Below are 15195 nucleotides of genomic sequence, written 5' to 3' on the forward strand. Positions count from 1 at the left end.
CATTCTCTCACCTCCTCTGTGTCTTTGTTACCTACAACTTCCCTGCTCCTGCTACCTGTCTCAGTCTCTCCTACAACCTTCCCATCCAGTTTAAGCAATATCTGCCCGCCTACCCATTAATTCGGGACTATGGGCTCCTGTCTCTCCAGGCTTCTCCTTTCCCCAGGTAATTTTCCTTCAACCTCGCATGTATCTCGCCGACTCCTTGCCTTCGCCGCCTGTGCTCTGCGTTCCCATAGTCGCCTGTTCAGCCTCGCTTTGCCACTCCCTCTTACTATATGCTGGAGGTGCAAAGGTGGGATTGGTGGAACCTAACGCTGCTTTTAATGACCTCACAGGGTGTAATCCCTGGGTCCCCGCTGTTGCTCCTTCGCTCTTTGTTTGAGGTGGAAGAGGGGAAGCTGAGGGCGATTCACTCTCTGCCTCTCGCTGGTTCAGCATCCACTGTTGTCGTGCCAGGTCCCATTCCTCGCCCTGACACATCTTCCATAACTCTAATATGGTCATTTCTTTGCTTAACTTCATCACCTAATCAGCCTTATGTATATACCTGTGTAATTGTTGCTACATACATTTGGAGAAGCTCCCATCTTTTGGCCAGGGCTTCGCCAATTTGCTATCTGTGCCGCAAGTCTATTCTGTGCTATATTTACATATGTTGTCCTTATATCGTGGGAGGGACTTGTACATGTGCTGTATGGGTGTATCTCTCATGATTGTGCCTGAATACATTATATATCAATACTTACTTGACCCCAAAATCGGGATTTCGACACATCCACCGTTCAAATACACTCAATTTTTTCCAACTCAATAGCAGTTAACAAATATCTCTTATGGCCATAAAATCACCACTTTTAGCCTTAGCTTCTCTGGCTCTTGACGAATACCACGGTTGTGCTCCATGCACCGCCCTTCTGCAGCTCGACGTCCCAAAAGTTCAATTGACAACTATGCTCATGCGCGTTACATACTCCATCCCAAAGGCACAACCACTGTTTTAAAGCTCCATTATAGTTCTCAGACCACCTAAAAAAGCTCTGAACCTCACGTGCACCTTAAGTCTTATAGAACAACCTGGCTGTTGCCGTCACCACTACAGTAAGGAAGAAAAAGAAATTGCTGATACCTGCCCCTTCAATATGTCCACCTATACACTCCCCATATATACGTCCGTCTTCCTGTCCTCCTAATAGAGGAAACCAATAAACCCTGTGATCTACCTGTACCTACAACATCTCCATAAGACTTAATCAGGAGAACACCCTCCGCAATAAAAGCTAGCTTTACCTGCTAAGCCCTGTACACAGAGATACCTTCATCCATGACCCGAGCTACAACGCCCAACCCACAGGAAATCAGATATTTACCTATCTTCTGTCATCCATACCCTTAAATCATTCGTCTAAGCTGACTGACAAAACTGATCACCCCAAGACTGAATGTTCCCTTACCAAGAGCAAAGGTTAACCAACAACACTCCTTACAACCCCTAAAACTCCAACAAGAACATCAACCAACACCTATCCACCCCCTCCCCTGTTTGCAATATAGCTGAGTCTATACTTGCACTCTGTGGTCCGCTGATGCCGTTCGGACACTGACTGTCCCTCAACCTGTTACTCTGCCTTTCCGGTCTGCTGGGCTTCCCGCAGTAAGCCGGCAGGAATTTCTCCAAGACAGTTCCTGAGGTCCTCTTCACGGTGTGTACCCTCTGTGTGACTCTCGACTTCCGTGGGTCACCTCACAGCCCTCCAGACAGGCAGCAGGATGTGATGGCCACTTGCCGACCGGACATAGTGGCCATCCTCTGCACATAGTTGTTGTACGCCACAGGAATTGGGGATTGGCAATAACAGTGTTCCAAATTAGTAAAGTATCTCAGGCCTATCAAAACTCCCCAATGCACAAACGGAAGACTCGGCCATAGGGCAAGGAATACGGTCTTTGTTTTTCCTTAAGACAGGGATCATACAGGAAAAGATAATTCTCCAGCAATCGTGGCTCCCGAACCTACATTGTATTCATGATGTGCAATAGTGTTCTTTAATAGGTATGAACAAACACCTGAGTAGTGAGAACCAAGTTAAGTTGTTTGTGAGCAGATCAGTGTTCACAGTGTTTGGTTTGATTGTATTGTGACATATTGGCGCAGCATGCCTAGACAACCATCGCCAAAACCACGCAATTCGTTACATATGGCAAACTATGCCCGCACAATTGAGGAGGAGACCTCTGCTTTGAAACCAATAAGTTATAATAAATATACTCTTGTCCATTACTGAATTGCTCCATGTGTCCCCTTTTCATTGCTACAGTCATAATCACTTTGCACATCATGAATACTCACCACAGCCTTGAAAAAGACCCATGTCGGGTCGAAACATGTGTCTGTTTGAAGTGTGTAATTAAATCACCTTTATCTAAAATCGTAAATTCAAGTAAACTATACAAAATATATTATCAGCGACCCAGCACCTGGGTGATCCTGGTTCTTACCCAAACCCACTCTTAACTCTCAGATACGAAGGAACACTGTCTCAAGAGCCTTCCACTGGCAGCACAAGCCACACTTTAACAATCATGATCAGAACCGTGATCTGCATATTCTAGTGCTGTATCCCCAATTCTCATTCAAAATACCCTCATGGCCTGCAATTGTTGGATTCTGTAGGTTCACCAACTGTGTTTTACCACAGACTTTCTACTGGCCCGAATTCTGCTTGGCTGCATCTATTCCTGGGGCTGCTGGGTCTCGAACCTAGCTGTGGAGTTCTTCAAATGAAGTTCCTTGAGCATCCCCTGGAGTTGGTTGCTGTCTTGGGTCAAAATGGTACTTACCTTTCTTTTCCCCATAATTGATGCTGTGCCTATTGACTTTGTCCAATTTAATCCAATGGAGAAATTTCGAACTAACCTGAAACTCTTGCAAAGTGACTATTGTGATGCTTACCTACCTCTGGACATTTAGTTCTAGGTCAAAGAGTAGAATGTTTGCTTGCGTCATTGATTTTATGTGTATTTTTTAATTCTTGCATTACATTCCTGACTAAGAATTTTTTTGTATACAATGTATTTCTGCAAAGAGTTACTGTTTCCCCCCTACCACCCCACACCCCCCCATTAATGCCATGAGATGGTGCTATTAGCCAAAATGAATTCTGACTTTTGGTGGCATCTGGCTTTGTGTTTAATTGTGCTCTCCTTTTCCCCCCATCTCGGTCCTACATTGACAGTATGATTCACATTTGTATTATTTCAAATACTATGTACTAGAGGTTTAGGATTACAGTGTGTTAAGTGTTAGCATCTGCGGTGCTGTTATTTAAGGTATTCCTGTATGTTTTATTATCCCAGTATCCATTTTTCTTTCCACTCAGTGCTTCACAACATGTACTGTAACTATCCCCAGATCGTTGGCTTTCAGGCTGTGCCTTGACATTTATTCTTTGAATATATCAATTTTTATTTCTAACTTAAGTACTTATTTTGATCTAAAATGAATATATGTGTAACTTAATAAAAGTGCATATTTTCCCTTATGCCAGTTGGTGTGTTTTCTTTGGTTTACTGTTTGGGTTAATGGTACTTCACGGTCAGCCCTCCTCCAATCTGAAGTTAGGCCTGACTGTGCTACCATTGATACGACCTTAGAAAGGTTGTGACTTGCCTAATGGTTGGAACAAATTGTGGTTACAAAGCCCACACCAGCATGTTGTGCAAATATCTCCAATGCGCTGAATTATTCATTTGCTTAAGATCAATAATGAAGATCCTATTGGTGAGCAGCATGAACATATGCAACAAGCAGATCTGTGGAAGGTCCTTCAAAGGCTGCACCCAGCCAGAACATTTACATCTCGTTCTCAGCCTATCAAAGAGCACATTTTATAATCCAAAGTACACAAATTACCTCCAGGAGGGATTGAATTCACCCACTGCATTGGAACGCTTCAGCTTCAGGAGGATCATCTCGTGCAGCTCCAGCAAGAAGGTGTCGAGGCTGGCATGGGCGAGGAACGCATTCAGCTGTCGGACATCCTCGTCAGCGAGAGTATCTTTGTACTTCTTTGCCACTTCCACAAATGGATCCTGCATGTTAAGAAAAGGGGCATGTTATGAGTGCTTCATAAGTACAATAGGAAAGATCTTTCTTTAGTGTAGAAACTGGTCTATGTCACAACAGGTGAGAGAGTGTATAATATAATATGTGGGTTATCGGAGTAAATGGAGGGTTACAGCAGAGAATGTGGTCAGGTATTGAAGCACAAAGACACAGAAGGCCTGTGGGTCAGCATAGAGAAGGTGCTGGAATATCAGAGATGTATTAGTTCAAGGCCGCATCTGTACCTCATGCGCCAGATTCCCTTTGTTTCACTGTTTGGCGATTTACCAACTTGTTCACTAGAATGAGGACTACAGGTGCTAGAACAAGATGCGACCCGTTTGTGAATGGTGACTAGAATTCAAGTAAGGAAAAATCCAGGAAAAAGCCTGGAAACATTTAATGTGGCAGCGCAATATTGAATGGTTCGCTGTGAAATCCTTGAATGAATTAACACTGTTACAGGGTGCGGATTTCATTGTTAGGGAGAATATTCATTTCTCTGCTAATTTCATCCCACCTTATAGACCGCCAGCTCTTTTGCTGGACTTAGGACTTTTTAATTTTAACTCCTGAGTGAGTGGGACATTTTTCTCACTCCATGTGTTTTTCCCTGACCAGGATTTTATGTTTTCACTGTTTCTGGAGTGTGGCAAACTCCATAGGCATCTGTTTTTTGTATAGTGACACACAGCACCCTTTAACTACCTTTTCTTCAGTGACCTACTCTTCCCAAGAATAGAAAGGTGAAATGTATCTTACTTACCTTTTCACTTCGTAGATCCAGCACACACCATCTTATGTGGAGTGCTGTGGGGTTACCTAGCAGTCCCATGTCCTACTTTCTCATGTAACATTTTTTTGTTAACCTCACTACTTTAAATGGCTGGTGGCAGTGGTTTTCGTTTTACTACCAGTGTGCATTTCTACCGCAGGCTGAACCCTCAGCTGCCCCTCAGTACAGCACCCATTTTTTCACCATTTTCTGTTTGTTAGGTCTTTCTTGGTTTTTACTCTGTGCATTGAGACAGGTTTGAGCCCTTTGTTTGTTTTACTGAGTTGATTTCAACTCCCCTCACAGAGGCTTAACAACATGTGTTCCTTCAGTGATTTTCTTGAACTATCTGACTTTATGAAACACTTTTATCCAAGAAGTGCATCAGAACTATAGACTGTATTCAATTGACTTTGGCTGTCCTGGCTATTTAAAGGCACCCTTTTGATCTATTGCCTTTGGCATTGCTTGTCCCTTCATATGTTGTAATTTATTGAACACGTTTACTGCTGGGAAAGGCTTACCTAGATTTCATTACTTTCTATTTCCTTAACCCTTCCTTCCTGAAACCCAGTCTAATAAGTTTATGATAAATGCAATACTATCCTTGTTATTGAAGTCACTTAAGGGTGTAGGAGAGATGTATTAGCATATCAAAAGAGTATTCACCAACGTTATTGACTTTGTAAAGTGCTTCCAAAGTTTGCTTGACTGTTACACAAACAAATGCGTTTTTAAAGAAAGCTTAACTAAAACATATGTGTAAACAAGGAACAAGTTACTTACCTGTAACTGTTGGTCTCCAGCATGGGCCTGGCATGGATTCACATGCTCATGAATATTCCCCGTCGTCAGGCTGGGAATCCTTGGTAAAAGAAAAAATCAGTTTCAGTTTCATTTCTGAACTGTATTTCTCCTAACAACCAATCACTAAGCTCTGGGTCATACTGCCCCCAGCCAATGACTTCCCTCTACCTAAGCCCCTCCACTGGCATCCATCTTCAGATTTGGTAGAACGTAAAGTGGCAGTAGGACCAAGAGAAGAGCCGCAGAGGGGTAGGCGGGAGGGTTCGCATGTGAATCCATGCCAGACCCATGCTGGAGAACAACAGTTACAGGTAAGTAACTTGTTCCTTCACCAGTATGGGGTCTGGTATGGATTCACATGCTCATGAATAAAGAATACATAGCAGTACACACATGCACAACTATGGGAGGTGGCAAGGCTCAACTTTAAACATCTCTTACCTCCTCACCAGGCTCACGTTCAAGCCAACAGGTTGGGCAGCACTGCTTGGCCGACTCTGGACTCCTCCCTGGCATCCCTGTCGACGTAGTAGAACTTTGTGAAGGTGTGTGTCGACCTCCAGATAGCAGCCCTGCAGATGTCAAGCAGGGGCACACCAGACAGGAACGTTGTAGTTGCAGCAATCGGCTCTGGTCGAATGGGCTCTAGGACGGCCAGGCAACGGTCGGTTCGCCAATCAATGACAGTGGGTGATGCAGCCGGAGAGCCACCTGGAAATGGAAGCCTTGGAGAGGGCCTTCCCATGGTTCACAGGGCCAAAGTTCACAAAAAGTTGCGACGTCTTCCGGATACCCTTTGTGCAATCCACATAGAACTTCAGCGCTCTAGCCACATCCAGCGAGTGCAGAGTCCTCTCAGCCGGCGACAAAGGCGTTGGGGAAGAATACAGGTAACACCAATGGCTCGTTGAGATGAAAATCTGACGGCACCTTGGGCATGAAGTAGGGGTGCGTCCGTAACACTACCCTCATCGCATGGAATGTCAAATAAGGTGGTTTATAAGAGAGGGCCTGGATCTCTCCCAATCGTCGTGCGGAGGTGATGGCCACCAGGAAAACTGTTTTCCGCAACAAAAATGTCAGTGGCGCTGCATGCATAGGCTCGAATGGCAGACTCATGAGCTTAGTAAGCACCACATTGAGCTCCCACGCCGATGCCAGAGCCTTCACTGGCGGGAATGATTGAAAGAGTCCTTTGACTAACTCTTTGACCAATCGATGCGACCATAAGGATGATCGACCCGGAGATCTGGTGTAGCGGGAGATAGCCGCCAGATGAACCTAGATGGAAACATGGGCCAGTCCTGCCTTGGCCAATGACAACAAATATGGAAGCACCTGCGGAACAGTGTGTTAGGGAGAATTCTCATAAATGGCTGATTTCCCTTACCTAATGAGTCCCTCAGCAGCTTTGCTGGATTTCTAGGATTTATTTTTTTCACCTTGTAAGAGTGTGAGCCTTTTTTTCCCACTTTTACAGGTGTTTTGCTATGTGTATTTCTACTTTCTGCATGATCCTGGGCACTGGAGCCTCACCTACTCCATGTGCACCACTTTGTGTCTGTGTTACACAGCACCTTCAGTGCAGTGACACAGGGTTGTCTTTGAGACTTCCCACTGACTCAATTTTTCTGGGGCTGAATACTGTCCCCCAGAAACAGGTAAAGTTGCCATTAACTTTATATAGTCACTTTAAACCACAGACCCAGTACACCCCATCTTACATGGAGTATTGGAAAGGGTTAACACATCCATTTTTGTCTGTGCCTCTTGGAGCCTTGTTTCGCTCCCTTAACATTAAGACTTGGCTGGTGGCAGTGGTATCTACCTTAACTTTTCACCCGCGATTATCTTATATAAACGTGGTAATGTTTTAGGCTATTATATTAGCCTCAAACATGAACCCGCTTGACCAAATACATTTTATTTTGGTTCCGGCTTGGTTTATTCGCCATTTCCTTTTGTTAAAGTCTTTCTTGTGTTTCTCTCTGTGCGCCAAACTGGGGATGACTCGTTTGTTCGCTGTCTTTTCACTGGCTTCTGCACAAAAGCCCTCCTTAAGGCACCTGATAGTCTAGGTAGGCAGGATGTGAGGGAGGGATCTTGGGACCCCTGCCATGGGTTCCCTTGGTAACCCAAGTCGCACTCTTGTCTGATTGGCTAAGGGCACTGGCCTTGCCAGGCCAGCATCCCTGCTGAGTGATTGACAGCCAGGCTGTATGAATGGGGGAAAACTGCATAAAAAGCAGGTCTCTGGGTCTGGAAGAGCAGAGTTGCCACTGGAACGAAAGAACCAACGAGGAACTGGAAGAAGAGGCCCCCTACCACGAGGTGAAGCCCTGCTGCAGGTCCGAATCGCCAGAATCCGACGACAGGACGACAGGAGATCCTCCCGGAAACTTCTTCCCTTGAGCTGGTGGGACCAACCAGTTCGCCCAAACTACAAGCCAGGACCCCACCTCTGGTCGAATTCGCTGTACAGAGTTACAGTGGGCCGGATAGCCCGGAAGGTCAGACCGTGCTTGGGTTTTAAGGAGCGCACCTTTTATTCGTTGTTTTGCTCTGCTGCTGGTTTCTTCCCTGGCGCAGGACCCTCCAGTCTTCCTACTTCATGTCAATCCGACAGTCACTTCAGGAACCGTGAGCCTGCAGGAACCACCAGGAACGTCCGCCTCAGCTACAGCTCCCTCTCCGTTTTAAGGTACTGTGCAAATGCGGTTGTCCGTTTCGTTCAACCGCGGTGAAAGTGTTTGAAATCTTTCTCCAAACCGAGGGGTTGTCCTTCTCTTCTCTTTGAACTAACTTTTCTACCAACCAACCTCGTCTGGAATCTGTGCCACGAACTTTACCGCAAACTACCCTGAACCGTGTGATCTTGAGCAAAAGACTTTTGACCCATTGACTTTGACCCTAAGCCTTTTCTAGCTGATCTCCTCACTGTAGTCTCTCTTGCTCAATTGCCCTGAGTACTTTACCTGTTGGCTTTGCCTAATTTCTAATAACTTTGTCTTTCCCTCCCTTTTAAATTGCTGGAGTGCCATTTTGCTCCCACTTCATTTAATGAGCTTAACTTGTCTGGAATTTAAGGGAAGTGGTGTGGTGTATTTATGATTGTGATTTTTAACTTGCTTAGAATAGTGAAATGTTATACAACTGTTGAGTAAATAAATATATATTCTTTTACTTAGAAACCTTGAGTCAGTGTTTGCCTGAATCATAATAATTGCTGTCCTTTGTGTAACTATTTGTACTGCTCACTTACTCTTGAGATAGGTCTGGCTGCTCCGCTACTGCTACCACTATAACTGTGTGGTACAGGCTTGTACCAAAGGTGAAATTGTACTGCCACTTGCAGTCTTAATTGTGTGTAGTGTTCCCAAAGGGTACTGCATATAATTCTGCCGAACACAGTGACTTGTAGTGGGTCTATCTTCCGAGTACGGCACCAAACAGCGAATCTCTTCCACTTGTGCCTGTAGCGTTTGAGAGTAGACGAAGCTCTTGCCTTTGCAAGCACCTCCATGCAATCCTCTGGGAGATCGTAGCCCCCAAACTCTAGCGCTGCAGGAGCCAGTCCGTCAAGTACAGTGATCCTGGGTCGTGGTGCAGAATCGTGCCTCTTTCTCTGGTGAGAAGGTCATGAGACCGCCGGAAGCTTGACTGGAGGGGAAGCTGACATGTCCAGAAGGTCCGTGTACCATATCTGTCTCAGCCATGCCGGTGCGACCAGCATCATCCTGCACTGGGACCGTCTTTGTTGATTGACTAGTCGAAGGAGCAACGACGGGACGCATACAGAAACAGGCCGTCCCAGGGGAATGCGCATGCGTCCCCCATGCTCCCCGGCTGAGGAAACCTGCTGGCGAACCTCTGACACTTGGTGTTCATCGCTGTTGCAAACAGATCGATCTGGGGTTTGCTCCATCGTCGTAACAGCAGATCCACCTGGTCCTGCCGAAGTTCCCATTCGTGGCAAGAGCGCAGCTCCCTCCTGAGAGAGTCGGCAACGGTGTTCTTCACTCCTGCCAGATGAAACGGGATGAGGAACATCCCCTGGGCAACGGCCCAGTGGCATAAGTCCTGTGCCTCTCTGGAGAGCGCCGGGGTTCCTGATGTAGAACACTGTGGTGGTGTTGTCCGTGAAGACCCGTACCATCTTGCCCTTGAGGCCCCAAATCACTGTCCGCAGCTCCAACACATTGATGTGTAACATCTTCTCCTCCGGTAGCCACAGGTCTCTTGCGTGAAGACTTCCGGTGTGCACTCCCCATCGTTCCAGTGAAGCATCTGTCGTGACCGTCTCCTGATGAGGTGGGGTCTGGAAATCCGCACCTGCAGATAGATGTGCGTGCACTCCCCACCACCGTATCGCTCGACGGAAACTGTCGAGAGTGATCTTGTCCTCGAAGCTTCCCGACACTTGAATCCAATGGGTGTCGAGGAACTCTTGGAGTGGACGTATCAGTAGCCTGCACAGCCGAATGAGGTATATCCATGATGACATCATGACATCATGCCGAACAAGGACTTGATGGACCTCACCCTTGTGAGCTTCATGGTCAACAGCCGTTGTACCTTGCCCAAGATGGCCACAATCCTCTCCTCTGACGGAGACGCCAGGCACGACACCGTGTTGAGTTGTGACCCTGAAACTGCGCGTCCTGTGATGGCACCAGGCAGGACTTTGCATAGTTCACCAAGAACCCCAGATCCGTCAGGTGTTGGACGGTCCTCGCTGTGTGTTCGACGGCGACGTCCTTTGAGCTGGCCCGGATGAGCCAGTTGTCCAGGTATGGAAAAACGTGGATCCCTTGCAGGCGTGCCGCCACCGGCGCCAGGCACTTGGTGAACACCCTTGGTGCCAACTTCAATCTGAAGGGAAGGGCCTTCAACTAGTAATGTTGCCCTTGTACCATGAAGCGCAGGAACTTGCGGTGGCCCTTATGTATGGGGATGTGAAAATAGGCATCCTCCAAGTCCAGCGACGATAGAAAATCCCCCTCTTCCAGCTGTCCTAGCACGCGCTGAAGAGTCACCATACGAAACTTTTGTGACCTGTTGTACTTGTTTAGATGGCAGAGGTCTAAAATGGGCCTCCAAGAACCGGTCTTCTTCTTGAGAAGGAAGTAACAAGAGTATACTCCGGAACCCCAGAGCCACCTCGCCTTCTTATAGGATCTCCAATGCTTCCGCCCTCTTGTCGTCAGGCAGAAAGTCCAGGAGGAACCAAAGCTTCCTGTCATAACGCGCCACAATGGCGAGGGCGTTGGCAGCCTTGATGGTCATCGGCGCCGAAGTGATGACACGCCGTCCCATGGCGTCCAACTTCTTCCCCTCACTGTACAGAGGGGAGGAGCTTGTCAAAGACTTCTTCTTGGCTTCCGCCGATACCACCGAGTCCGGAGACGGTTGGGACCTCAAACATTTGGGCCCAGAGTCCAGGTTCTTCATGAGGGACAACCCCTCATCCCAAATGTCATCCAAGAGCGGGACCGAGAGTACGGATTTCCTCTTAGCCTCGCGGCATTGGTACTGGAAACCCTCTTTCTTCTTCTCCTCAGGGACCTGCTGGAAAAGCTCAGCGTCCCTGGAGATCATGGGGTGAAACAAGCCAATCCCGTCGAGATGCGAAACTCTGGGTGGCGGAGATGGGAGGTCCCCCAATCAGCCGACGTCGTCTGTGCCCGTTGTCGCAGTGTCCGGATCCATATCATCCCTCGGGTGTGGAGAGGGAGGTGAAGGGTGGCAAGGAGGAGGAAGATGCACTCTCCTCATCTTGGCTGGAGGTTCCCACTCTACTCCTTGGCCTTTTCTGTATGGCCTGTCCGGTTCTTCTCCAAGAGCTTGTTCGAATGGTCTGACTTCCTCTTCTTCGAAGATCCCGAGTGTTGACTTGTGGTCGACTGTGCCAGTGACGCAGTACTCGCACTGGCCGCCGGGGAGCCTGTTGCAACGGCGCTCCCGGGAGCTGTGGACTTGCGATGCTTAGCCTTCTGTTGGGCCCCCATTGACGGAGCACCCTCAAAGGTCTTAGAAGACCACTCAGCTTTCTTCTTGTGGCTCAGGGAGGCGGGCTACCAGAACTCACCATGAGCAAGGGCATTAGCCTGCAGCCATTCGTTGAGCCGCCTGTGCAGATCGTTCATCGTGCAGGGCACCATAACCTGACAAAACTCACAGTCATCCTCCATGTGTGTCTCGTCCGAGTGCAGGCAGTAGAGGCACAGGGGATACCGGTCGTCCGAAAAGATGTTCCGCAAGCCGCAGCCTGGGCAAACCTTGAACAGGGTCCTTCTCCTCCACCATGTCCACCCGTGGTAGCCTTGAAGAAGCTTCTGGAATCCTCCAAGAAGAAACTTGATGAAATACGCCCTTGAGGGGCGCTGAAGAAATCCGAAAATGGGTCCCTGTTAACCGGATGGTAGATCGATGGAGCTTGAGGCTCGATTGACCTAAAAAATAGAGTTTAACTCTTCCAAAAATCGAAAAACGCAGTAATAAGCCCGAGAGCTAATCAGGAGGACTCCCACCACTTGAACGTGTGGTAAAAATGTGAAGATAGGTGCCGAGGGAGGGGCTTAGGTAGAGGGCAGTCATTGGCTGGGGGCAGTATGACCCAGAGACCAGTGATTGGTCGTTAGGAGAAAGACAGTTTAGAAATTAAACAGATTTTTTCTTTACTGAGGATTGCCAGCCTGAAGATGGGGAATATTCATGAGCAGGTGAATCCATGCCAGACCCCATGCTGGAGAATTACCGTTTACCTACTCCTGGATACTACCGGAAAGGTTTTTGCTGGGTTCGTCCTAGATCACTTGCAAGCATGGGTTAGTTAGCACAACATTTTGCATGCGTTTCAGACTGCTTTTCGCCAGGGTTCCGGTACCACTCATAACATTTTATTGTTAGACTCAGTTATGGTGCGGGCTAAATCCAATAACAGCCCATCGGTTTACATTACTTTAATTGATTTTCACGCAGCATTCGATCAAGTTACCCGTGAGCTGCTGTGGAAAAAACGTCGGGCTCTTGGTTGCGCCGAATGGCTACTTCAAACCTTAGTGGCCTTACACAAAGGGACAACAGCACAGATTCGGTTTTGTAAAGACGATCTCCTATCTGAGTATATGTATATAAGTAGAGGGGTACAGCAGGGATGCATGCTTGCCGCCCTGCTCTTCAACTTCTACGTAGCAGACCTCCCCTCTAGGATGATAGATACTCTGTGCTAAATGCCCCCCAAAGATTGGTCAATGTATTGTTGCTGCCATGCTTTATGCCGACAACCTTGTATTATGTGATAATATATTTTCGGGAATGAAGACTATTTTGAATGCCCTTGCTTGTTATGCGGAGGAACATGGGTTGTCGATCAACTTAAAAAAAAACAATGCTTGTCACGGCACGCCATGTAAAGATGAAAACCTTGATAACTCACCTTGGTTGCATTGAATACAACCAGAATTACAAATATCTTGGAATAGAAATTACTGATAAAAAGGGCTATCGCAAGATTGTAATATGTAAATCTTGTAGAGCCAAACACATTTCTTTTATGTAGATCTGCACACCATCAAGATGGGCTTGCATTGGGAGGCATTCTTGACCTTTATAAACAGTGGCTTTGCCCTGTAAATGTTATATGGGCTTGATGCCCTGGAGATGCATGACCTAGAGTGGTTACAAGTGCTTAAAGGTTTTTTTTGGCGATGTGTCCTAGGACATCTTTTTTAAAAATCCAAAGCATTTCCAGTATGCCCCTTTCTAACAAAGCTAGGCGCTAACTATTGTCTTGAGCACGCGCCTGGAAAAGACTATGGGGGTTCATGAAGCTGGTGAAAGACCTGTTCCGTAAGCTTGATTGGAAACCCGATTTTGGGCAGTTTTCGAACTTCCAGAAACTAAAAGTGCATTCACACGCCATTTGAAAAAATGGGATTGGGTCAATAATTATGAACACTTGCAGACACTTCATAGTTATAGTAAAGTTGCGCAAGTTGTTCATAAGTACATGAAACCACAAGGCTATCTGCTTAGTTGCCCCGATCCCGAATTGCGACGGTTTAGATTAATGCACACTAATCAGTTTCCTGTGAGAATCATTTGTGGTGCACAATAGAAAATTCCAAAAGAAGGTAGAATCTGCAGAGTTTGTGAGATTTCAGGATGTATGGAAATGGTTAGACATCCGTCTTACGAAGTGCTCTAAGTTGGGTCATATTTATATGACCCTACTGGGCCACTTGACCCAAGACTATAAGTCGATAAAAAACCCTGCATTTTGGACCTACTGTTTGAACACAGAATGTGGGTCGACACATATTGCCTTGTACAGAGTAAAGTGCTGGATGAAAAGTACCTCGAAAAAGTACCTTGACGCCCCAAATGGCAAATAAACCAATACACAGAATGGTGGTGCTGATGGGAAAAACACAAGCATTTATAATATTGAAGAATGTTTTATCTGCCTATATGATTTTACGAATTGTTAGGATTAATGAAATAATGTGAAAAATATGCTCTACTATAGAATATGGGTGACGTACTGATATATGTATGTATTAAGCTTCTTGTTTTCTATTTTTAGTGTATGTCTGATACATGATATTATGTCAATATATTTGTATGAACTTATGTTTGATTAATTTAGTAAAAGTTAATTTTTTAACTGAATACAAATAAAGTGGTTTTTTTTGTATCCTATTGTGTGATGTACCTAAACGGCACTTTGCTGCATAAAGTTTGTACTATGATGATATATATTTCAAAACATTCGACGTTTCTTTTTGTTATAAATTACTCACCGTAGAGACTAACGTACTCCTAGTCCATAGTCCCCTTTCCTCCGTATTGCACGGGCGTCCCTCGCTAGGGACGGGAGACGGAACCTTTTTCACCAGAAAAAATAATCCTCCCCATTAAATTTAGTGACGCGCCCCTTGGAGCATGCAATCCCGACTCCGCCCACCAGCGCCACTCCTCAGTCCCCATAGACTTGTTGACAATATTAACATTGCCTAATGACACCAGTTTTATTATGGGGGAGGATGGTGGGACGTACGGAGAAAAGGGGACTATGGACTAGGAGTACAGTTAGTCACTATGGTGAGTAACTTATAATTACTCCAACGTCTGTGACTTTTCCTCCATACTGCATGGGCGATTACAACTGAATGCAGCCCCAGGGTGGAGAGGTGACCCTCCTAAGCAAACAAGTTCCTTAGCACCACTTGCCCAAATGCTGCATCTGATCTGGAGCTGGCATCCAACAGTAGTGTTTGCAGAAGGCTGAAGGCGTAGCCCGGGTAGCTGCCCTGCTGATGACCTGCCAGACGGAACATTTCTCTGAAAAGCCACAGCCGTAGCTTTGGCTCTGATAGCGTGGGCATGCATATTTGCTGGAAGCAGTTTGTGCTGCCACTCATATGCCTCCTTGATGGCCGCCACCATATATCTTTATATGGATGCTTTGGAGGCCTGATAGCCTGCCCTTGACCCACCAAAGGTG

At 46.5% G+C, this 15195-nt stretch overlaps 1 protein-coding gene across 3 annotated transcripts in view; it reads right to left on the reverse strand.

Annotated features, from left to right (window-relative positions):
• The window catches only part of RNF213 (ring finger protein 213), a 3248263-nt gene that overhangs the window by 38755 nt on the left and 3194313 nt on the right, over nt 1-15195 (reverse strand). For all 3 annotated transcript variants that reach the window (XM_069655189.1, XM_069655190.1, XM_069655188.1), the window contains one exon: nt 3914-4092. In XM_069655189.1, coding sequence (XP_069511290.1) covers nt 3914-4092 — 179 coding nt within the window. The remainder of the gene's footprint in view (nt 1-3913; nt 4093-15195) is intronic.

The sequence above is a fragment of the Ambystoma mexicanum genome, chromosome 3q, assembly GCF_040938575.1.
Source record: "Ambystoma mexicanum isolate Mex_15411 chromosome 3q, UKY_AmexF1_1, whole genome shotgun sequence".
Lineage (NCBI taxonomy): Eukaryota > Metazoa > Chordata > Amphibia > Caudata > Ambystomatidae > Ambystoma > Ambystoma mexicanum.